Below are 24,498 nucleotides of genomic sequence, written 5' to 3' on the forward strand. Positions count from 1 at the left end.
ATAATTTGAGCCTAAAGAAACCCTCCTAGTGATTCTGATGTATGATAAAGTTTGAGAACCACTGTCTTAACAAAAAAAATAATTTCTGTAAAAAAATTTTTATTTGAAAGGCAGAGACAGAGAGAGAGAGAGAAAGATCTAACATCCTCTGGTTCACTCCCCAAATGGCCACAACAGCCCAGGCCAGGCCAACCCAATAGCCAGGAGCTCCATCTTGGTCTTGCACATGGGTGGCAGGGGCCCACGCACTTGGTTAATCTTCCACTGCTTTCCCAGACACATTATCAGGGAGCTGAATCAGAAAGGGAGTAGCTGGAATTTGAACTGACGCCCCTATGGAATGCTGATTTTGTAGGCAGCAGCTTAACCTGCTGCACTACAAAGCTGGCCCCGAAAATATAATTTCTTTAGAGAAAGAAGATGGAGTAGAGCAGGATAAATAAAATATTCTTGACCTAATACCTAGATTGTAATAGAGAACACCTTTTGAGACTCCAGTACTTATTGCAAAAAAGTGTTCTGGGGGTTTTATTTTACTGAGAATCATCACTAGATGAGAATCATAACTTCTTTTTTTAGAAAAAGCTACTAAAATGCTAAATAAGGAACAGTGCTGATAGTGTTCAATTATTTAGAATAATGGTTGATGCTTCTCTCTGCACCACTGTCCACTCTTGCAGTGCTGTGCTCTACTTTAAGTGCTTGGTAAGGGAAGCATTAATAAGCTGTGGAAGGATAATTAAGATGTTGACAGGTCTAGTAATAAAACCCTTGTAGTAACTGGGTTATCATTCTGGAAAACTTGAAGCACCAACACAGTGTATCAGTCATCATATTGAGGGGGAGGCTGCCTTAGTTCAACACTAAGGACCCTTTTCTATGATCATACAAAAAATTAATACCATAAACAGTCCAAACATAATAAGAATAGAAATGCTGTTGTGTGACTAGTATGGATAGGCTTGGGATGGAGAGGTAGGGAGAAGGTTTGCAGCTCTTTGCTATGCAAATAGAAAAATCAATCATCGTGAAGCCAAGGTCATTGCATTCTTTTTGCACCTGTGCTCATTCTACAGAAATCCATGAGAATGATGGTGTGGGCATCTGGCCCAGTGGTCAAGCTATTAGGATGCTTGTGTCCCTTGTCTGAGTGACTGATTTCCACACCTGGCTCCAGCTCCTAATTCTAGCTTCCTATCAATGCAGACCCTGGGAGGTAGCAGTGATGGCTCAAGGAATCGGATTCCTACCACCAATATGGAAGACCTGGATTGAGTTTCAAATTCCTGGCTTCAAATCTCCCGCCCCCACCCCCACCCCCACCAACTCCCACCCCACAGCTGTTTAGGGCATTTGGTGAATGAATGAGTGGATGGGAGCTCTTTCTCTCTCTATCTCACTTTGTCTCCCAAATGAATTAAAAAAAAAATCTGAACTCTGTTTCTAAAGCCTGTGAGTGACTGATTCAACAAGGAATAGGAAAATAGGGGATGGAATTTATTATTTTTTTAATGATGCCCTTAGTTTCTAAAAGCACAAAGGCTGTGGACAATGTATTTTACTGCTCAGGGCTTTCAAGTGGCAAGTCCTCTTTATAGACCCAATCTTCTATCAATGATCTTTAATAAAGAAAGAACATGTTCTGTTACGTTATTCTGATGTCAGACGATAAATTCTAAGAGAACAAATGTAAACAGTTGAAAGATAGTGCACTGATGTTACAGACATCTCAAGATGCAAAGGATATAATCCTTCAGACTATGACAGTGGACATTCAGCACACCCTATGGCTTAGATAAACCACAGAAACTCAGTCGATTAGAGAACAGTGTCTATAAGATGGTAAATGCCATTGCAAAAGTCATTAAGATTACTAAATTCGATACCCAAAGATGAGAGAAGAGACATGCAGTGAAAATATTTCCAGGTTTGAACTCTGGTTCAAAATCAAGGAACCAGATTGCATACCTAATTTAGTAGAAATCTGAACGCAAATCTAATGAAGATATTTTGAGATGAGCACTTGGCACAGCAATTAAGATGCAATTTGGGACACCTCCATCCCATATCAGAGTGCCTAAGTTCAAGTCCCATCTCTACTTCCAATTCCAGATTTCTGCTAATACACACCTTAAGAGGCAACAGGTGATGGTTCAATTACTTGGATTCCTGATACTCCACAGGCGACATGAACTGAGTTCCTGGCTGCTGGCTTTGGAAAGGTTCTGGCCCTGGTTGTTGTATTTGGAGAGGGGAGTAAACCAATGGATGGGAGATTCTCTCTCTCTCTCTATTCCTCTCTCTCTCTCTCTCTCTCTCTCTCTCGCTCTCTCTCAAACAAATAAACTTATAAAAAAGAAAATAAGAAAAAAATTTCTTGCTTCCAAAGACATATATGCATATATGTCCCCACTGCCCCGCAGAGTCACAGGTATTCTAATACTCATGGAAATAAACTGCTGTGGGAAGAAGAGAGGCTTAGGCTGTGTCACCACAGTTTATGTTTCAAGCCAAGAGAAATCCTTTCCCTTCCTTGAAAAGTGAATTTACAGAGCAAAGTAGAAAATAAAGGAACCCTGGAACCTTTAAATCTGGGAGAATGGAGATATGTTTTTCTTTAACATCTTCTTTCATGTCCTTATATTCTACTATGTGCTAGAATTCTGCCAAGAACTGGGCATGTGGTGTTGAACAAAGGACTTTGGCTCCATGACTTCATGAACCTAATAATTTAGAGGGAGAGACAGATATGAAATGGATATACAATTATAAATTATGGTGAATACTGAAAAAACAGGGGAGAAAAAAGCAAGAGCTGAAATTAATGTGTCAGGGAAGGTCTCCCTGAGCAAGTAAGATGTTGGCTGAACTCTAAAGGATGAGTAAGAGCCAACCAGAAGGGAAAGAAGAGCACACCCTGGGCAGCAATAATGGCCAGAAAGCACAGGTCTTGAAAAATGTCTTCCCATCCAAGATAAAAAAGCAAATTTCTCTTAATCTAAAGCATGTTGCTTGTGTGTCATTTGTCTCCTTCAAATATAAAATTCTGTAGGTAGAATTATTGAAAACAATGCAACATAGCAGAATATAATTACCACAAGACAAAAAGAGCTATTAGCTCTTAAGGCTGCGTATGAGAAAAGTCAGTATCTCCTGATGGTTCTTAACAGACTATATCACTCTTGAGCAGCTCAGAAAGAAAAGATTGGTTGTCTTGTGGCTTGAGCTCTGAGTTGTCTATTTTTGGAAGACAGAACCATTATTCCAAGTCTCTGCTATGAAACCTCCCATGCCAGGCAAGTCAGATGATGTCAGTGATCTTAATCTGCTGGCAAACCCAGCAACCCAGTCTTTTAAAGCAATAAATGTCCAGGGTGGATATTCAGCCTAGTGGTTAGGATACCAATTGAGAAGCGCACAGCTCACTTCCTGGCTTCAGCACCTTATTCCGGCTCCCCACCTTGGGAGGCAACAGGTGAAGACTCAAGTGATTGAGTCCCTGCCACCCATGTGGGACACCCAGATGACATTCCCAGCTCCCAGCTGCAGCCTTATTGGGTCACTGGAAAGTTAATTAGCCAATGGGAGCACTCTGTTTTTCTGCTGCTCTCTTTTTCTCTGCCTCCCCTGCCCAGATGCCCTAAAGCATAATAATTGCTTGCTAACTTTCACACCAAACCAGAGTAGGTGTTGAACTCAGCCTTCTTTGTCCCAGACTTCTGGCAGGTGTTTTCACCTATTGGGGATCCCTAAGCACATGAACCTCAATTATGCCACATAGACCCCATAGGCTATGTCATCACTTCTAGAGGTTCTAGGTCCTTTAGAACAACACCCATCTCCAGCTTCCACTCAAGAATGAAACACTGACAGGAAACCTGAAGATCTTCTGTTCTGGTGACTACTTCTAGATGATCCCAGAGTATTAACGGAAGCATGGACTTCTGAACAATTTGCTCCTCCCTCAAGGCAATGATAGCACCCTAGTCCAGCTTTCTGGAGATTTCACCACTTTAGGTCCCCAAAGTCCCTTCTCCCCAGCTCTGCATGGGTTCCCCAACAGTCAAAGTTAGTCAGTTCCTCTGAGAAATCTATCCTTGAGTTTTTCCATAGTTTAAAAAATGGTAATAACCCACCACCACCATCACCCTCTTTTCATTTAGGAAGTGATCACCAGGTGACAAAGAGTATTCAATTTATATGCCTGGTCCAATTATTCCTATCTTGTGAAAAGATCTTATTGTTGTCATCATCATCCCCATTTTACATATGATGAAACAGAAACAGAGAAAAGATACAGACTTGTTTGAATTTGATCCAAAGCCTAGGCTCTAACCACTAAATTTCAAGGGCAATCTGATTCCAATTTCTGTTCTTAGGTCTGCATTCCTTAATGACCTTGATGACACATAAATCACGGAGAACCTAGTTTCAAATGAATGGCCAGACTCTGCAGCACACTGATTGGATTTCTGCTAGAGCAGATGGACGATACCAGTAGACTGACAGGTATGTGGCCTGCCCCAGCTTGCTGCTATAATGCAGCCTAAGACTACGGTGCTCCAGAGTGTCCAACATCAATCCAGCCTGAGCAGCAGGCTGGGCACTAAGAGTCAGGGCTGAGGCTGGGTGATTGTCTTCATAGACTTGCTAGGAGGAGACAAGCAAGCAATTACAAGTCAGTAAATAGTAACCATTACCATTCCATCTTCACACTTTCTTCTAATTTCCTATAGCTCTCTCAGGACCTATTATAAAACAACTTCCTATCCCAGTTCCAACAGAGCACCTTGAGTAGGAAAAGCCTATAACAATATCCCTGTTTATTCAACACACATCAGGTTCCTACCTAGCCATTCCAAGAGCCAGACCCCTAAGCCATTAGAATCAGTAACTTATCATGTGTGCTTATATGGTCTTCCTCTGGAACTTGCTGTAGGCCACAGAGCTTCATCACACAGTAGCTAGATTACTGTGTTCAAATTCGGCTTTGCTACTTACCAGCTCTGTGACTTTGAATGACTTCCTTAAGCTCTCTGAGTATTAGTTTCTCATTTGTGAAACGGGAATAATAATCATGCCTATCTGTCAGGATTCTCCTCTCTCTGTCTCTCCTATATAATTTTAGTTTTTGTTTACTTTTTTTTTTTTTTTTTGGACAGGCAGAGTGGATAGTGAGAGAGAGAGACAGAGAGAAAGGTCTTCCTTTTGCCATTGGTTCACCCTCCAATGGCCGCCACGGCTGGCGCGCTGCAGCCAGTGCACCGCGCTGATCCAAAGCCAGGAGCCAGGTGCTTCTTCTGGTCTCCCATGGGGTGCAGGGCCCAAGCACTTGGGCCATCCTCCACTGCACTCCCGGGCCACAGCAGAGAGCTGGCCTGGAAGAGGGGCAACGGGGACAGAATCCGGCGCCCTGACTGGGACTAGAACCCAGTGTGCGGGGCCGCTAGGTGGAGGATTAGCCTATTGAGCCACAGCACCGGCTAGTTTTTGTATTTCTTTATTTGAAAGGCAGAGTTACAGATAGGAGAGGCAAAGAGACATAGAGAGAGAGAGTTCTCCCATCTGCTGGTTCACACCCAAAATGGCCAGAGTTGGACCAGGCCAAAGCCAAGAGTGAGGAGTTTCATCTGGGTCTCCCACATGGGTAAAGGAGCCCAAGTACTTGGGCCATCTTTCACTGTTTTCCCAGGCACATTAACAGCGATTACCCCTAAGTGGTATAATATTAAATAAATAATATAAAAATGTAAAATTATAAATATATTTCAGTTTCATGCATTTTCCAAAAGGGTTTTATGAAAAACTCTAAAAAAAACTCACATATGTATATAATAACACTCATGTTTGTATAACTATATATATTTACATATACTTGTTATACATACATATTACAACAAACTAAGATAACATTCAAAATAATCTCTAGGACCAGCATTGTGGTGTAGTGGGTTATGTTACTGCCTGCAATGCCAGCACCCATACAGCCACTGGTTCGAACCCTAGCTGTTCCACTTCCCATCCAGCTCCCAGCTAATGTGCCTGGGAAAGCAGGAAAGGATGGCCAAGTACTTGGGCCCCTGCCACCCATATAGGAGGCCCAGATGGAGTTCTAGGCTCTCAGGCCATTGTGGCTGTTTTGGGAGTGAACCAGCAGTTGGAAGATCTCTCTCTCTCTCTGTCTCTCTCTCTGTCTCTTCCTCTCTTTCTCTGTAACTTTACCTTTCAAATAAATAAAAAAGAACTTAAAAAAGAACTCTAAGGTATCATTTTATATCTGTTAAGCCACGGTAATTTTAAAACAAATATATATCTAATTTTGACCATGTTAAGATGAAAGTGGTGTATCCTTAAATTGCTGACACAGATATAAATTAACTCAGAGTTGCCAGAAAGCATTTTAGAAGTATATTTCAAGAACTATTAAAAAGTTCACATCTTGACCCAAGAAATATCAATCTAAGGAGTTTCTTCTTATGAAGAAAATCAATATAGAGGAAAGTTTAAATGTACAAGGATGCGGGGTGGGTGTTTGGTGTAGTGGTTAAGTTACTGCTTGGAACACTCACATCCCATATTAGAGTGCCTGGGTTCCAGACCCAGCTCCTCTGTTTCTGATCCAGCTTCTTGCTAATGTGCAGCTTGGAAGACACCAGGTGATGGCTGGAGAGAGTTACCTGCTACCCACATGGGAGACCTGGATTGAGTTCCAGGCTCCTGGCTTTGGCCTGACCCAGTGCTGACTGTTGCAGGTAATGGAGAATGAACCAGCAGATGAAGGATCTCTGTCTGATGCCTTTCAAACAGAATGAAAAATAAATAAGTTTTACAATCTATAAGGATATGAATTCAAATTTTAATAATTCTATTGTTCAAAATTAGTAAAATAGGAGGGAGCATTTGGTGCAGCAGTTAAGACACCCAGTTAGGACACCTGTATCCCATGTCAGAATGCCTGGCTCCACTCCTAATTCCAGCTTCCTGCTAATGTGCACCCTGGGAGGCAAGCTGGTGATGGCTCAAGTACTTGGGTTCCTACACCTTGGATGGCAGATTTCAGTCAAATTCTTTGCTACTAGGCATTTGGAGAGTGAACTGGAAAATAGGAGCTCTAAATGTCTGTCTCTCTGCTTCTCAAATAATAAATTTTAAAAAAGTAATGGTAAGATGGATAAAGAAGTGCTTTACCTCAAAATTACAAAAACATGAAAATTACTATAGTAGGCATTTGTTATAATAGTTAAGATGCTGCTTGAGATTCCCACAAACCATAGTGGAATCCTGGAGTTCAAGTTCTGACTAATTCTAATTAGCTTCCTGCTAATGTGAGGCAGTAGTAATGACTCAGTTACTTGGGCCCCTACTACCCACATGGGAGACTCTGATTGAGTAAAATGAAAATAACTAGATATTTTTAAAAATAGACATAGGTTATGTGTGTCTAATTTTAAAAATGTATAAAAACACAGCAGGGACAGTATTGTAGCGTGGTGGGCTAAGCAGCCACCTGTGATGCTGGATCCATATCAGAGCAACAGTTCGCATCCTGACTGCTCCACTTCTAATCCAGCTCCCTTCTAACACACCTAGGAATGCAGCAGCAGATTACCCAAGTACTTGGACTCCTGCACCCATGTGGGAAATCCAGATGGAGTTCGTGGCTCCTGGCTTCAGCCTGGCCCAGCCTAACCATCATGGCCATTTGGGGTGTGAACCAACGGATGGAGGGTCTCTTTCTTTTTGTCAGTATGTCTTTCAAATAGATAAAATAATAAAATCTTTAAAAATGCAAAAACTACATAGCACAGTGGAACTAAAATGCCAGGTTGAAAAGACAAAAGGCAGCATTAACAATAAATCTAGCCGGCGCCGCGGCTCAATAGGCTAATCCTCCACCTAGCGGCCCCGCACACTGGGTTCTAGTCCCAGTCAGGGCGCCAGATTCTGTCCCGGTTGCCCCTCTTCCAGGCCAGCTCTCTGCTGTGGCCCGGGAGCGCAATGGAGGATGGCCCAAGTGCTTGGGCCCTGCACTCCATGGGAGACCAGGAGAAGCACCTGGCTCCTGGCTTTGGATCAGCGCGGTGTGCCGGCCGCAGCGCACCAGCCGTGGCGGCCACTGGAGGGTGAACCAACGGCAACGGAAGACCTTTCTCTCTCTCTCTCTGTCTCTCACTGTCCACTCTGCCTGTCAAAAAAAAAAAAAAAAAAAAAACAAAAAAAAACAATAAATCTAGGAAAGGAAGAGCCATATGCCATATGTATATCTACTAGGCATATGGATAAGTATTCAGATTAGGAAAAAAAACAATAGGTTAATCAATTAAAATGAGTGACTTCATTTCTAGTGTCATATCACTATTTGCATTACTTAAAAATATTTTAAACTTAGGGTATGACTACGGTTAGTAAACTAAAATTAGATTTTATATATGCATTTTGGATCATTTTAGTTGATTATGCCCTTGAGTATCTGTAAGAGATAATGTATAATTTCATAAATGAAAGAGCAATTGCACATTAGAAGTTCTTGTCAGTTTCAACTCAGCACTTTCACATATCATTAACATAGAATTATCATAACCTCAACATCAATTATTGTCCTTTATAACAAAGCTATAAATAGAAATCTATTAAATGGACTAGACTATCTAATGTATCCAGAATTAGGACATTACTCAAATACATAGTAGCAAAATTCCTTACCACAGGCCTCCTTTCTGATCTGTGATGAGTAATACAATGATCCAGCAGGCTGTCTTCATCCAACTCCCTCTGACAAAATGGACATACACACCTGAAAATCACAGAGAATCCAAATGTTACTCAAATTGCTGGCAATCAGAGAGTAGTAGCATAAGTAGGGATTAGAAAAATACAACAGAGGGGTATCTGATCTCTGTTCCTAATTCTTTCTTTGATTTGGCATTATTTGTTCTGTCCTGATAATAGAGCTGATCCAGATGCCTGAATTTTTCTCCTAAGAAATATCAGTTAGTAGCTTCCCTGGGAAGGCAGAAAAACAGTTAATAGTACACTTTTTTTTTTTTTTTTTTTTTAGACAGGCAGAGTGGATAGTGAGAGAGAGAGACAGAGAGAAAGGTCTTCCTTTGCCGTTGGTTCACCCTCCAATGGCCGCCGCGGCCGGTGCGCTGCGGCCAGCGCACCACGCGGATCCGAAGGCAGGAGCCAGGTGCTTCTCCTGGTCTCCCATGGAGTGCAAGGCCCAAGCACTTGGGCCATTCTCCACTGCCTTCCCAGGCCACAGCAGAGAGCTGGCCTGGAAGAGGGGCAACCGGGACAGAATCCGGCGCCCTGACTGGGACTAGAACCCGGTGTGCCGGCGCCACTAGGTGGAGGATTAGCCTGTTGAGCCACGGTGCCAGCCTAATAGTACACTTAAAGCACTTTATTCTCTTTGGAAGGGAAATATAATCAGAGCAGCCATTAATTGAGAAACTGAGGATCACAGCAATCAACAGTTCTGTAGTTATCTTTTTCTTCCTCCCTTTCATAACAGATAACATCCAAATTGGGTGCTATTTGTTCTCCAACTCCACAAGAACAGGAGTACATAATTTCAGGTGTCAACTCACATTCTTAGTTTTCGGTGCAAAATAAAAACTGACTTGTAACTACCCCGTTAAATTTTTACACAGGTTAAGCTACTGCCTACCAGAAATCTAACAGTTCAGCATTCTATTTTTGGGTCTTCTCTAATATAAACTTTTCTAAGAAAGTTACCCTAATCTCTCCATTGCGTGGTCCGTTCCCTACACAGTTTTTAAAGTAGACAATGACAATGATTGCTATTAACAAATAATTAACAGTACCAGGTTTTATGGTGAAATGCCTAAACATAACTACATAAATATTTTCATAAGCGTTAAACTCTCCTACCCCTTAAATTCTTTATAGATGCATCAGATTTAACATCAAACTCCATTGTACTGAAACAAACCTTGTTGCTGTCTCCACAAGTTCTTGTAGTGGTCCATACTTATCAATGTACTTCTGACAAGTCCTTATGTGCGCTCTCATCTCACTGAGGCAAACCTATAGAAAAGCAAATGCAAAATAACTTTCACTGTTGAAAGAGGGCTTTATGTAACCCAGGTTATAACTTTCAAATAAGATCATACTATGAGCCAGCCAGTTATTTAAATAGATGCATTCATGACAACAGTATCACGAAATTAGGGCATCATCAAGAATAAAACTATTTTAAAATTTCTCCAATACTTAGTAGACCCAAATGTTAGTTCTTGAACTTGATTCTTCTAGAAAAATATAAAGTATATGTACTTTATATATATACTATATATTATATATATTTACTTTATATACTATACATTTATAGTTAATAATTTATATATAATATACTATATTATATATATTTTATGTACTATGTATAAAGTGTATAGAACATAGAACATATATATACATATATACATATATATATATACACTTTGAATTGGAACAATGGTTAGTAACTCAAAATTTGCATTTTGTGCATGCCAGAGAAAGAAAGGAAAGAAGGAAAATGAGTGAAGAAAAGGAGAGAGGGAGGAAAAAAAGAAAAACTTAAGAAGGAAAAGAAATAAAGAGAGATAAGACTAAATGGATAAAGATCTCCACAGTAAGTTAATAGAAACCTTGTGCTTTAGGGCAAGATAAATACCATGGTTTTATAATGTACGCAGTTAAGACATGAATTCACAATGCACAATATACTTAATGGCTCCATTAAAAGCAAACATAAAAGACGGCTCTTGCCATCGATTTTCATCAGTGCAGAATAAAGAGCCCCTATTCCTCCAGATATACATTCAGAGAGCTTCACCATGAGGGGTCTATTGCTAACACAGCACATATTCTACTAAATGTTTCATTAGACACTCTGATAAGATCTTGTACCAAAGGAAGCTTTGTAGAGCTGTGGTGAGGCAGCCCACCCGTTTTGCTTCATTTTGCCCAAGCTACGGAAATTAAACCTCAAACACGAAAGCAACCACGTCAAGGAAACAGTTTTAATTGTTTAACAAAAATAAAAAGAAGTGTAAAAGTAAAACCAAAAGCCTTGCTTTCCAAATATTTATCTAAAAGATGTAAAATGTAAAGTGATGGAGGGTGCAGTCTTAAATAAAAGTTTTACAGCCTTTTCAACTTTGCACATTAGGGTTCTTCCACGTCTTTACTACTTCTGCTAATAAGTATTTCTTTTCTCTTTGTAGTCCTTGTTCAACATAAATATCTGGGGCTAGATATGGACAAACAAATTGACAAATTCATGGCCTAGACACAAAATTATGTGAAACATTATATGAAAAGGCAGAAGAAAGGTGCACTGTATCTGCTCTAACGGTGCTTACAATCTAATAGAGAGAAAGGGATGTGTTGACAGCTATAGAAATTATTTAATGGAGGGACTGGAATACTAGGACAGATCTCATAAATGGAGATCTGACTTGGACTTTGAAGAACAGATCAAGTCTAAAACAGCTCTAGGCGAAATGGGCAGCCTTTCTGGCAAGAGGAATAGCATAGAAAGGAATAGGCAAAAGAAGTAGCTTAGAGAAAAAATAGATAAAAATCCTTAGACTATATGGGGAGTGAGAAAGGAAGGGGATCTCCATCCATGATAATGAAGACAATGCTCTTACTTGACAAACAACGAAAGTGGGATAAAGAACCAGATGACAGAATGATATGATGACTTTGATTTATGTGTTGAATTTTATATGATGACATAAATCTAAATAAAAACAATAATTGATTACTGAGAATATAAAACTGTTTACTATGTCCCAAGCACTAAACTCTAGATCAATAGATAGATAAAATTTACCTTCATAACCACCCATAGTGTGAACATTATCTTTTCCCTTATTTTATAAAGAGAAAAATACTCACATTAATAGCTTGCCCCAAATCACAAAGAGTAAGTAAGATAATTAGAGTTTGATTCCAGGATATCTGACTCCAAAGACCATGCATAAATTCTACAGCCAGGTGGCCATGAATAGATTGAGTCTCACATAACCATTCAAAAATGCAACAAGCTTTGACTAGTGTGCAAGTCACTTTTATTTTAAAAAAAATTTAGTTGTTTATTTCAAAGTCAGAGATGCAGAGAGGGAGAGACAGAGAGAGCTCTTCCCTCTGCTGGGTGGCAGATGGTTGCAACAGCCAGCACTGGTCCAGGCCAAAGGCAGGAGCCAAGAGCTTCATCCAGGTCTCCCAAGTGGATAGCAGGAACCCAAACATTTGGGCCATCTTCTGCTGCTTTTCCCAGGCCATTAGCAGGGTGCAGGATCAGGAACGGAGCACCCAGGATTTGAACCAGTACCATATGGGATGCCAGCATTGCAAGCTGTAGCCTTACCAACCCCAATGCTGGCCTACTGTCACTTTTCAAGATGCTAAGTACACAACTACTAATAAAACGTACACAACCTTTACACTGATGGGACTCAAATCTGATGAGAATAATTTAAATTAAATAAAAACCCCACAAAAGCATAATTAGAAATGGTAATAAGTCATATAAAGGGAAAGCACAGAGTGCAATGGGAAAATATCACAGGGCCCTAATTTATTTTTAAATTTTTAAAAGATTCTTATATATTTATTTATTTGACAGGTAGAGTTAGATAGTAAGGGAGAAAGACAGAGAGAAAGGTCTTCCTTCCATTGGTTCACCCCCAAAATGGCTGCTACGGCTGGAGCTATGCTCCGATCCAAAGCCAGGATCCAGGTGATTCTTCATGGTTTCCGACGTGGGTGCAGGCACCGAAGCACTTGGGCCATCCTCCACTGCCTTCCCGGGCCACAGCAGAGAGCTGGACTGGAAGAGGAGCAACTGGGACTAGAACCTTGTACCCATATGGGATGCTGGTGCCGCAGGCGGAGGATTAACCAAGTGAGTCACGGCGCTGGCCCCTTTATTTTCATTTTATTTATTTACTTATTAAACATTTATTTATGTATTTGAAAGACAGAGTTACAGAAAGAGAGGAGAAACCAAAAGATCTTCCATCTGCTGGTTTACCCCCGAATGGCCATAATGACTAGTGCTGGGCCAGTCCGAAGCTGGGTGCCAGGAGTTTCTTCCAGGTCTTCCATGTGGATTTAGGGGCCCAAGCACTTGAGTCATCTTCCACTGCTTTTCAAGGCACATTAGCAGGGAGTTAGATTGGAAGTGGAGCAGTAGGGATTTGAACCATCACCCATATGGGATACTGGCACTACAGGTGGCAACTTTTACCCACTAAGCCACAAGGCAGGTCCCATAGGGCTTTAATTTAGATGAATGATCAAGAAAGGTTTTCTAGAGAAATATAGATGCTCAGTACATAATTTCTCTTTTGGTTTCTAGACTAGGTATCTATCTACCCTTAACAAGTCAAATTTGTTCTGAAACTTCACTCTCTATTCTTATCCAAATTTACTCCTCATATTAGCACACTCATTTAAATGTTTGTTTATTTGTTTACTGTTTTCATCTACTTGGAAGGCAGAGAGACAGACAGACCGAGAGAGACAAATCTTTCATCTGTTGATTCACTCCCAAAATGCCTACAGCAGACAGGACTGGACCAGGTAAAAGCTAGGAGCCTGGAATTCTATCTGGGTCTCCCATGTGGGTGACAGGGACCCAAGCATTTGAGCCATCATCTTCTGCCTCCCAGGATACATTAGCAGGAAGACAGATTGAAAGTGGAGGTCCCAGGCCTGGAACTGGAACTCCCAACTAGGAGGTTAGTGGGGAATGTTATTGTTCTCGCTGTGCAATGACACCAATCCCTAGGACACTCACTTATGTGGATCAGAACCCCAATGGACAATTTTAATACTTACCTTTTACTTAACCCCATATACAGTGAGTTACCAATTTCCTTCAATTCTACCTTCTAAATAGTCCTTGAAACAGCCTGTTATTACACACCTAATGTTATCACCCTAATCCACCTTCCTTACCTCACCAGTCATAATAGTCACCTAACTGGTTTCACTAGTTCTACTTTGGCCCCTCCAAACCATTCTCCTTGCATATGCTAAACTGATCTTACAGGTATTAATTGGATCTCAGCACTCCAAAGCTTATACTTTCTATGGTTTACTATTGTGTTTAGGGTAAAATCTGGACTCTTTTCACATGGCCTCTAAGACCTCACACGATCTGACCAGGCTACTGTAGAACCAAATATGAAGGGCTGGTGCTGTGGCACAACAGGTTAAGCCACTACTTGCAGTGCCAGCATCCCATATGGGCATCAGTTCAAGTCCTACCTGCTCCACTTCCAATATAGCTCCCTGCTAATTCACCTGGAAAAGCAGCACAAGGATGGCCCAAGTGCTTGGGCCCCTGCCACCCACATGGGAGACCCGGAAGAAGCTCCTGGCTCCTGCCTTTGGCCTGACCAAGCCCTGGCCATTGCAGCCATTTGGGGAATGAATCAGCAGATGGAAGATCTCTCTCTTGCTCTCTCTCTCTCTCTCTGTCTCTCTCTTTCACTCTCTCCATCACTCTCTCCCTCTCATCTCTCCTTCTCTCTCTGTAACTATGCTTTTCAAATAAATAAATAAATCTTGAAGAAACAGAATCAAACATTTAAACTACAACAAGGAAGAAGCAATCAATAAACCCTAAGAAGTCCAGAATAGTATAGGTGGAACCACGTCACTGGATGATAAAACTATTCACTAGTTGGCTGCGATTGAGTAACAGAAATAGGGGCTACATAACAGGGAATCATGCAAGTAATGAGAGGAAGAAGAAAGGGAGGTGGTCAATGAAAATATTTGCTTCAAAAATTAGAAGTTCAAAGGCTCGTTTTTGGCAGCTTTTACAAATGACATAGATGAAGAGGATGAGGGGAAGCTGAAATCAAACACTTTAGAAGACATGAGTAGAGGAGTGGGTAATTGGAGCAGTAACTAATTCACAGTTTGGGACAGCTACATCCCATATTACAGTGTCTGGTTCAACAGCTCGCTCCCCTTCACTCTGATCCAGCTTTCTGCTAATGTGTACCCTGGGAGGTGGCAGATGATGGCTGAAGAACTTGGAGACCTGCATGGAGTTACGGGCCCCTAGCTTCAGTCTGGCCCAGCCCTGGCTGATGCAGGTATTTGGGAAGTGCTACAGCAGAAGGCAGATCTCTGTGTGTGTGTGTGTGTTTCTCTGCCTTTCAAATCAAGTGAAAATAAACAAGTAAATTAATTTTTTAAAAGAGAAGGTAGATAGGATGGGATCAAAAGCATAAGTAAAATGACAAATTTCTCAGGGATCTAAGCAGGTAACCATGAACAAGGGCAAGGTCACATACCAGGGTGTCACACTCAGTGCAGTTCTGGTATTCTGATTTCATTCTCTTGGCTACATCAGTTGCTGGAACTCCTTCTGAAGGCAGATATGCCCGGCAATAAGGACAGGTCCACTTATTGTTCTTTAGACTGGTAGCAATACAGGAACGGCAGAATCTGCCCAAAACAAACCAAGAATACATCAGTTTCCTTGCAAGGTATAAAGGGGTCGCCACCATCTGTTTCTTAACATTGTAACTTAATGACACCTTCTACACTCTGAACCATACTGTTAAATTACAGGTCCACTGCATCTTCCACTTCCCAGTGAATCACTTAGCTTTTCAGTAAGCCTTCTCTAGGACCACACATCCTCACCATGTACACTAATATGCATTTAAATAAAAGAAAGAACAGAGGTGGGCATTGCGATGCAGCGGGTTAAGCTGCCACTTGGGAGGCCTGCATCTCATAGAGTGCTGATTTGAGTTCTGCTACTCTGCTTCTAATCCAGCAGCCTGGTTAATGCACCCTGGAAGGTAACAGATGCTGGCTCAAATGCTTGGGGCTCTTCCACCCATGTGGGAGACCCTGATGAAGTTCTGGGCTGTTGGCTTTGGCTTGGTCGTGGCAGTTGTGGGTATTTAGAAGTGAACCAGCACATGACAGATCTCCTTCTCCCTCCCACTGCTGCTCTGCCTCTCAAATAGATGAAAATAAATAAGTAAACATTTTTAAAAAACATAAGACTACAAAGTGGGTGAAATAGCATTTCTATAAACTAAGTTAAAATTATCACTCAAAGGATATCTAATATTCTTCACTTTCTTTAATCTCATCTTACATCAAATTTTCTTGGAAAATAGGTCTTTGTGTGGTAGATAATAAAATAGCACCAAATCAAGGAAATAAAAATACCAGACACATTGTAATTCCTTATAAAATAATTCCATAATTGTTTCCAGATATAGAAAATTATTCCATCAACATCACACTACTAGGAATGTCCTTTAAGTCAATATTTATATATATATATTCTCTGGTTTATTTAAAGATGATCATAATAAAATCGCAACATGATCAACAGAATTCACTGAAAGTTTTGACCCATTTATGGAAGCTGTCAAAGGCTAAAAGTACATGGAATGAGCATTTAGATAGGATAGCACATCAGCATGATCTGCTACCTCTCTTAAGCTATTCAGCATGTAAAATCTACTCAAGAATGTTAACATATCAAAAGTTAAGCTTTTTAAAATTTACTTATACGGGGGGGGGGGGGGGACTGGCACTGTGGTGTAGCCAGTAAAGCTGCTGCCTGCATGCCAGCATCCCATATGGGTGCCAATTTGAGACCCGGCTGTTCCACTTCTGATCCAGCTCTCTGCTATGGTCTGGGAAAACCGTAGAAGACAGCTCAAGTCCTTGGGCCCCTGCACCCATGTGGTAGACCCAGAGGAGGCTCCTGGCTCCTGGCTTCAGATCAGCCCAGCTCCAGCCATTATTGCCATCTTGGAAGTGAACCAGTAGATGGAAGACCTCTCTCTCTGTCTCTCTCTCTCCCTCTCTCCCTCTCTATAATTCTGCCTTTTAAATAAATAATCTTCAAAAAATCTACTTACATTATTTACATAATTGCGAAGTTCATATATCCTAGGCATATATTTCAGTGAAATCTCACAAACTGAAAACACCCATATAACCAGTACCCATAGCAAAAAGCTAGCTCTTAGAATTGCCCTTCCTATTTCCTGCCAGTAATGATTCTAATCTCTTTACTGACTTTTTAAAAAAAATAAGATATATTTTAATGCACAAAACATGGCAATGTGATTATGAAATGTTGTACCAGACCACAGCTTTCACATCACTGCTCACAATTCTTGATGGCTTTAATCACTGACTCCTAAAAACAAAGTGAGGTTTGCCTGTTTTTGTCCTTTCTATAAATGGAAGCTTCTGGCATTCTTTATCTGTCTTTACTTCAATATAATAATCAAGAGATTCATCCATATGGTTTTGTGTTGTTGATATGGTCTGTTCTAATTTTGTGAAGTCTGCTGTATGAATACACAATTTATTTCCCATTCTATTGCTAATGGGCATTTGGGAAGTATTATTTAAGTGCTTTCCAATGATAAACTTGAGTAATGGACAAGCACAGCTATTTTCCAAACCATTCTTGTTCATTTCCCCTTCTTAACTCCCAATTATATTAGCCTTAGTGACTCTTAAAAGTATTCTCTTCTGCATCTGCTATCAATTATAAGTACACAGAGGATGCTTCCATTTGCACAGTGCTTAAGGCAACTCTCTTGATGTTTACGCCTGCCCAGCATCCGTTGCCCCTTTTTCTTGCAGTAGCATCCTGTGTTTGCTCTGCAGGAACCACACTTCTCTTAGCAGGTCCCCAGTCAAGGTGCCTACCATCCCCTGCCTGCTGAAAGCATGAGCACCAAGTAGACCCGCCCCCTGGGAGCTGAATACTGAACAGAATGACAGAAGACTGATCCAGCAGCAACCTGACAGGACTATCCTACTCTTTACTCAGAACTCCCCAACTACTTGTTTCCTTCCAGCTGTTTCTGTTACTGTTTGATAACTTTTTGTTTAGACAATTTAAAGCTTGATATAATAGTTCTTTACAGAAATTTTTAACATTTCCACATACCGTAATTCATTTATCCTTAACGATCCCCTAAGAAAGATCATTATTTCCATTTATATATGAGGAAACTGAAGTACAAGGAGGGTAGGTTATAACTGCAAGATCAGATATATAGAAAGTGCATGAATGCAGTTGGTCTGAAGCTGGGGTTTTCAGACCCAAAGTTCAATAACTCTTCATTTCATTATCATAGCTGCCCCCCTTAGAAAGAGCAAAACTTTAGAATTAAGAGATCTAAAGTCCTGTGTTATCTTTTGTTTCTCTCTATTTTGACTGATTATACATTCCAAGGTATAATCTGCCCTTGCATGTCTTTATGTTTCTAAGAATGAGTCCTCAAACTATGGTCCTGAAGGGTTTTCCTTACAAATGGTTCTAATGTTCACCTCAAAATTAACATCTTGGGGGCAGGCGCTATGGCGCAGCGTGTTAACACCCTGGCCTGAAAGTGCTTGCATCCCATATGGGCAGCAGCTCTGGTTCCGACTGCTCCTCTTTGAAGCCAGCTCTCTGCTATGGCCTGGCATAGCAGCGGAAGATGGCCCAAGTCCTTGGGCCCCTGCACCCACGTGGGAGACCTGGAAGAAGCTCCTGGCTCCTAGCTTCAGATCAGTGCAGCTCCAGCCATTGCAGCCATCTGGGGAATGAACCAGTGGATGGAAGACCTCTCTCTCTGTCTCTACCTCTTTCTGTAACTCTGTCTTTCAAATAAATAAATCTTTAAAAAAAAATAACATCTTAGGGGCTGGCACTGTGGCATAGGAGGCTAAACCTCTGTTTGAGGTGCCAGCATCCTATATAGGTGATGGTTCATTTCCCAGCTGCTCCTCTTCTGATCCAGCTCTCTGTTGTGGCCTTGGAAAGCAGTAAAGGAGGCCTAAGTGCTTGGGCCCCAACACCCACATAGAAGACCTGGAGGAAGTTCCTGGATCCTGGCTTTGGCTCGGCCTAGCTTCGGCCACTGTGGCCATTTAGAGAATGAACTAGCAGATGGAAGGCTTCTCTCTCTCAAACAAATAAATAAAAATCTTTTTAAAAAATTAATATCTTCAACACAATACCTATGGGTTTTTAAAAATATTTATTTATTTACATATTTGAAAGATGGAGGGACAAAGAGAGAGGGAGAAACACACAGAAAGATATCTTCCATCTGCTGCTTTACTCCCCAAATGATCCCAAGAGCCAGGGCTGGGCCAATCTGAAGCCAGGATCCAGGAACACCATCCAGGTCTACCACATGGGTGGCAGAGACCCAAGCACTTGGGCCATCTTCTACTGCTTTCCCAGGAGCATTAGCAGGGAGCTGGATAGGAAGCAGAGCAGCTGAGACTTGAACTGGTGCTTCATATGAGATGCCAGTGTTGCAGGTGGTAGTTTATCTCGCTGTGCCATAGCACTGGCCCCAACACTGACAGTACTGACATGAATTATTTATTTATATTATTTGAAATCAAACAGATAACATTTTGTTTCTTGTCGACCGAAAGTTTTCCTCTTTTTCTCATGACTTATTTGAGTTTTATTCGAGTGCAAGCAGAAGATGATGAGTGATGCCTTGCCTGCAGTAAGCATTTTTACACATGATACAGTAGATCCCTAGACTAACTGTGAAACACTACTGTGCTTTTTCCTCATCCTACTGACGACACACTGAGGAACAGAGAAGTGGAGCCATGTGTCAAGCTTTCACAGCCAAGGGCCTCAAAGTTTGTTGTCTTTTCCAAGACACAATTCTCCCCATTGAAGTTGAAGCAGCGGAATATAAGATCATGGATGTGCTATATAAACCACTGGGTGGGCCTTTCATGGAGAACATTCTGTAAAGGCTTTGTATTACAAATGATAACCACAACAGTGGAAATACCCAGTAGATATTTATAAAATGTAGCACACTGGAGGCATTTTTCTTCATCAAGTCCCTAACTACCCCACCCACTTCTGTTCAGTGGTGATACAGGTGGCATGAAACTCAAACGAGCACAAAAAAGCATAAAGACATATTACTGCATAATGTGGGAATGTTAGTTGCAGATCTGGTAGACCAATCAATTAGCCGGATCCATTTCAAAAAAGTGATTATAAAATGGAGAAAACATACAAAGACCAAGGGGTTTAGGAAGAGACTGAGCTTGCTGATTGTGAATATAAAAATCATGACTTTTAAAGTGTTACTACAAGAAGAAATTGGATGTCCTTGCAGCTCAAATCTCACTTTGCAGGGCCATAAGAAACATGACTGAAAAACTGCTTAGTTCAAAAAGAACTGAAGTTAAAATTCTCTCCTTAGGGGTGGGTATTGTGATGCAGCAGGTTAAGTCTTTGGGAAGCCTGCTTCCCATATGGCAGTGCTGGTTCCAGTCTAGGCTGCTCTACTTCCCATCCAACTCCCTGCTAATGTGCCTGGGAAGGCAGCAGAAGATGGCCCAAGTACTTGTGCCCCTGCCACTCATGTGGGAGACCAGGATGGAATTCTTGTCTCCTGGTTTCAGCCTGACCCAGACTTGGTTGTTAAAGCCCTTGGGGAGTGGACCAGCAGATGGAAAAATTTCTCTCTGTCTCTCAGTCTCTCAGTCTCTCTCTCCATGTATCTCTCTCTCTCTCTCTCTGCCTTTCAGGTAAATAAATCTTTAAAATATTTTCCCCTTAGCAGTTATCAAATTCAAGTCACAAGAGCTGGTAAATTGAATATCCTGATCTAGTATATTAACAAAAAATTTTTGCAGGTGATCAAGGATTTTATGAATTTTCTAATTAGAATCCATATAGGGCTATCCAGATTTAGGTAATAAGTACCTATAAATTATATAACTACATAGAGAAGATAATTCAAAATCACTAAAATCTCATAGATAGTGAAGTGTATCGCAGTATATATATATGTATGTATATATATATATATATATATGAACCACTTGTTGGTTTGTAAATGTAGAAAAACATGTCTAAGGATAAAGAGCTAAGAATATTTGTTATCTGTTGGGGAAATGGGAACTGGAAAGAAGAAGAATGTGGGAGAAGAGTATGTTCATTCTCAAATTTTTAAAAAGCTTAGTATTAAAACCATATGATCACCGGCACCGTGGCTCAATAGGCTAATCCTCCACCTACCGGCGCCGGCATACCGGGTTCTAGTCCCGGTCGGGGCGCCGGATTCTGTCCCGATTGCCCCTCTTCCAGGCCAGCTCTCTGCTGTGGACAGGGAAGGCAGTGGAGGATGGCCCAAGTGCTTGGGCCCTGCACCCCATGGGAGACCAGGAGAAGCACCTGGCTCCTGCCATCAGATCAGCACGTTGCGCCGGCTGCAGTGTACCGGCCGCGGCAGCCATTGGAGGGTGAACCAACGGCAAAGGAAGACCTTTCTCTCTGTCTCTCTCTCTCTCTCACTGTCCACTCTGCCTGTAAAAAAATAAAATAAAATAAAATAAAAAACCCCATATGATCATATTACATAACACACACAAAAATGATTCTTCTTCTTTTTTTTTTTTTTTTACAATAATGATTCTTTTAAAAGTTTACTACCTACAATCACTTTGGATAAATGGTCTGGGAGTTTCTAATAAAACAAAACACCCTTTGGCCCAGCAATACCAATTCCATCTATCTACTCAAAAAATGAAAACACATATAAGAAAAAGTTTTGGACAAGAATATTCTTAAGAAATATTTTCATAGTAGCCTATCAACAAGCAAGTGAATAAACAAATTTGTGGCATATTCATACAACAAAATGCTATAACTACAAAAAGAACAAACAACCTATAACATGCACCAATGACACAACAGAGTCCATTCTATATAGTTCCCCTTATCTGAAGTTCTAAAATAAGCAACACAAATCTATGGTAATTGCCTTTGGGTAGATATGAATGGGGATTGGCTGGGATGGGGCATGATAGAATTCTATATTGGTAGACATCTAAGCCAACAATTTGTCAAAATTCAGCAAACAGTATATCTAGGATCCATTCATTTCATTGCCTGTGTAATTTACTTCAAAAATTATCTATCTGGGGGACTGACATTATGGCATAGTGAATTAAGCCACTGCTTCCAACGTTGGCATCCCATATCAGAGCGCCAGTTTGAGTCCCAGCTTCTCAGCTTCAAATCTAGTGTCCTGCTAGTGCGCATTGGAAGGCAGTGGAAGATGGCCCACATACTTGTGCCCCTGCCACCTATGTGGGAGACCAGGATGGAGTTCCTGGCTCCTGTTTTTGGCCTGGGCCACTCGGAGCCACTTGGCAAGTGAATCAGCAAATGATGGAAGATGTCTGTTTTCTCACTCTGTCTGTTCCTCCCTCTCTCTTTCTCTGTCATTCTCTTTTCAAATAAACAAATCTTTAAAAAAATGTTTTAAAAATTAATGGAACATATTAAACTCATTGATTTTTATGCATGGTTATGTGACAAGGGATAAAGTGAACTGATATTTGTAGCTTACACTTAAATGCATAAAAAAACAAGATGGATAAATAGCTATATGATAAAGTAAAAGATAAAAGCAAACATATCAAAATATTAGCAACTATAGAACCTAGAAGATGATTATATGGGCATTCACTGTATAATCTTTTTTTGAAAGATTTATTTTTTTTTTGAAAGTCAGAGTTACACAGATAGAGGAGAGGCAGAGAGAAAGAGAGAGAGAGATCTTCCATCAGATGGTTCACTCCCCAATTGGCTGCAACAGCCGGAGCCAGGAGCCAGGAGCTTCTTCCAGGTCTCCCACACAGGTGCAGGGACTCATGCACTTGGGCCATCTTCTGCTGCTTTCCCAGGCCACAGCAGAGAGCTGGATTGGAAGTGGAGCAGCTGGTTCTTGAACTGGCGCCCATATGGGATGCCAGCGCTTCAGGCCACAGTGCCAACCCCTGTATAATCTTTTCAACTTAGAAATTTCTCATAATAAAACGGTGGGGAAATTAATCACTTTACTATTATGTAATATTTCTTTACTTAAGCATTTGTGACTTTACTGTTTTTTTATGACTTAAAATTTTTTTATACCTGAAAAAAATTTAGTTGGAAAATTAGAAAGGACAATATTTTCAGGATGAGATGCCTGAAAATCTTAATTAAATGTGAATTGAGCAGAAAAATATAACATATATTTAGAATTAGCCATCTTGACTCAGCTTAGATGATCCCAGTTTTGCTGGAGACATCCAAAGCATCATAATCAGGAACCAGTAGAACACATGCCTTCTTCTCCTCATTAGGCTACCTGATCAGGATATTGATCTTGGCAACATGAGTGTCATAGAGTTTCCTCTCAACTTGTTTGATCGGGTGCTTCCTGGCCATGACATGCACAAGGAACACGAGAGTGCTGCTGTCATCTATGTGTTTCACGGTGGTCAGGGGGAGTTTCGTGATGACCTAATGGTCAGCCTTGTTTCTCCTGGGAGTGTTCTCCTGGGATATTTGGGCTGTTTCTGGAGGATCCCTAGTGTCTTGGGCTGTTAGAAGGTGGGGACGTGGGGTTCTTCTCTTTTTTGTTGTCACTGTGAACTCCTTTTTGGCCTTCAAAACCTTGGCTTCCACTTGGGGAGGGGCAGAAGCATCTTTCTTCAGCACAGGCCCCATCTTGGTGAAAATGTTAAAAAATATTTTTGAGAGCATCCAAATCCAGTGAGAAAGATTATATTGCACTTACAATGACTTAATAAAGAGCACAGAATGAGTTGAAATGAAAACATAAAACCTTAAAATGGATTTGTATTGGTTTTACTTTTTATTTATTTATTTATTTATCTTCATTTTATTTGAAAGGCAAAGAGATAGAAAAACAGGGATACAGAGATCTTCCATTCACTGGTTCACTTCCATTCACCGGTTGTTTGTGTAAAACAAACAACAGCCAGGGCTAAGCCAAGCCAAAGTCAGGAGCCTGGAACCCCATCCAGGTCTCCTATGTGGGTGGCAGGTGCCTAGCTACTTGGGTTATCACCTGCTGCCTCCCAGGGTATACATCAGCAGGAAGCCGGATTGGAAGCAGAGGAGCCACACTCAAACAAAGCACTCTGATATGGGATGCAGGTGTCTCAGGTGGCATCTTAGCCACTGAAGCAAATGCATGCCCCTTTATTTTTTAATAAAACAATTATCCATAGTTACAACAAGGACCCTATTTGGAAGGTGAGGGAATGCATCAATCAGCACAACTTTCCCAAAACCCATCCATACATTCATTCATTCAAAGGCAAAATCTGTAGTACTAGCTGACATTGCCAGGCAGTGTTTGACATGCCTAGACAACACTGTGGCCTCACTTAAGGTCCCTGCTCTCAAAGTTCTGGAATGGGGAGAGAGGAAGTAAGCAGAGAAACAAGTAGATAGGTTAAGAAATAAATTATTTCTGAAGAAACAGAAAAAAAGAAAATGAATGGGGTTGAATGAGCAATGTACATGGGGTCCTGGAGAAGACCTCCAAGGAATGGTTTTCCAAATGCTGATAACACAAGGTGCAAAACATAAGGAGCACCTTAGCAAGCCATAGAAAGCCAGGTCATTGACAC

General features: G+C 41.0%; 1 protein-coding gene across 1 annotated transcript in view; it reads right to left on the reverse strand.

Annotated features, from left to right (window-relative positions):
* Positions 1–24,498, reverse strand: part of RNF125 (ring finger protein 125) — a 50,774-nt gene that overhangs the window by 12,394 nt on the left and 13,882 nt on the right. Inside the window, exons 2-4 of the mRNA XM_051852045.2 lie at positions 15,330–15,483; positions 9,959–10,053; positions 8,704–8,794 (exon numbers count right to left, since the gene is read on the reverse strand). Of these exons, the coding sequence (XP_051708005.1) occupies positions 8,704–8,794; positions 9,959–10,053; positions 15,330–15,483 (340 nt within the window). The remainder of the gene's footprint in view (positions 1–8,703; positions 8,795–9,958; positions 10,054–15,329; positions 15,484–24,498) is intronic.

Source organism: Oryctolagus cuniculus, chromosome 10 (assembly GCF_964237555.1).
Source record: "Oryctolagus cuniculus chromosome 10, mOryCun1.1, whole genome shotgun sequence".
NCBI classification, from domain to species: Eukaryota; Metazoa; Chordata; class Mammalia; order Lagomorpha; family Leporidae; genus Oryctolagus; species Oryctolagus cuniculus.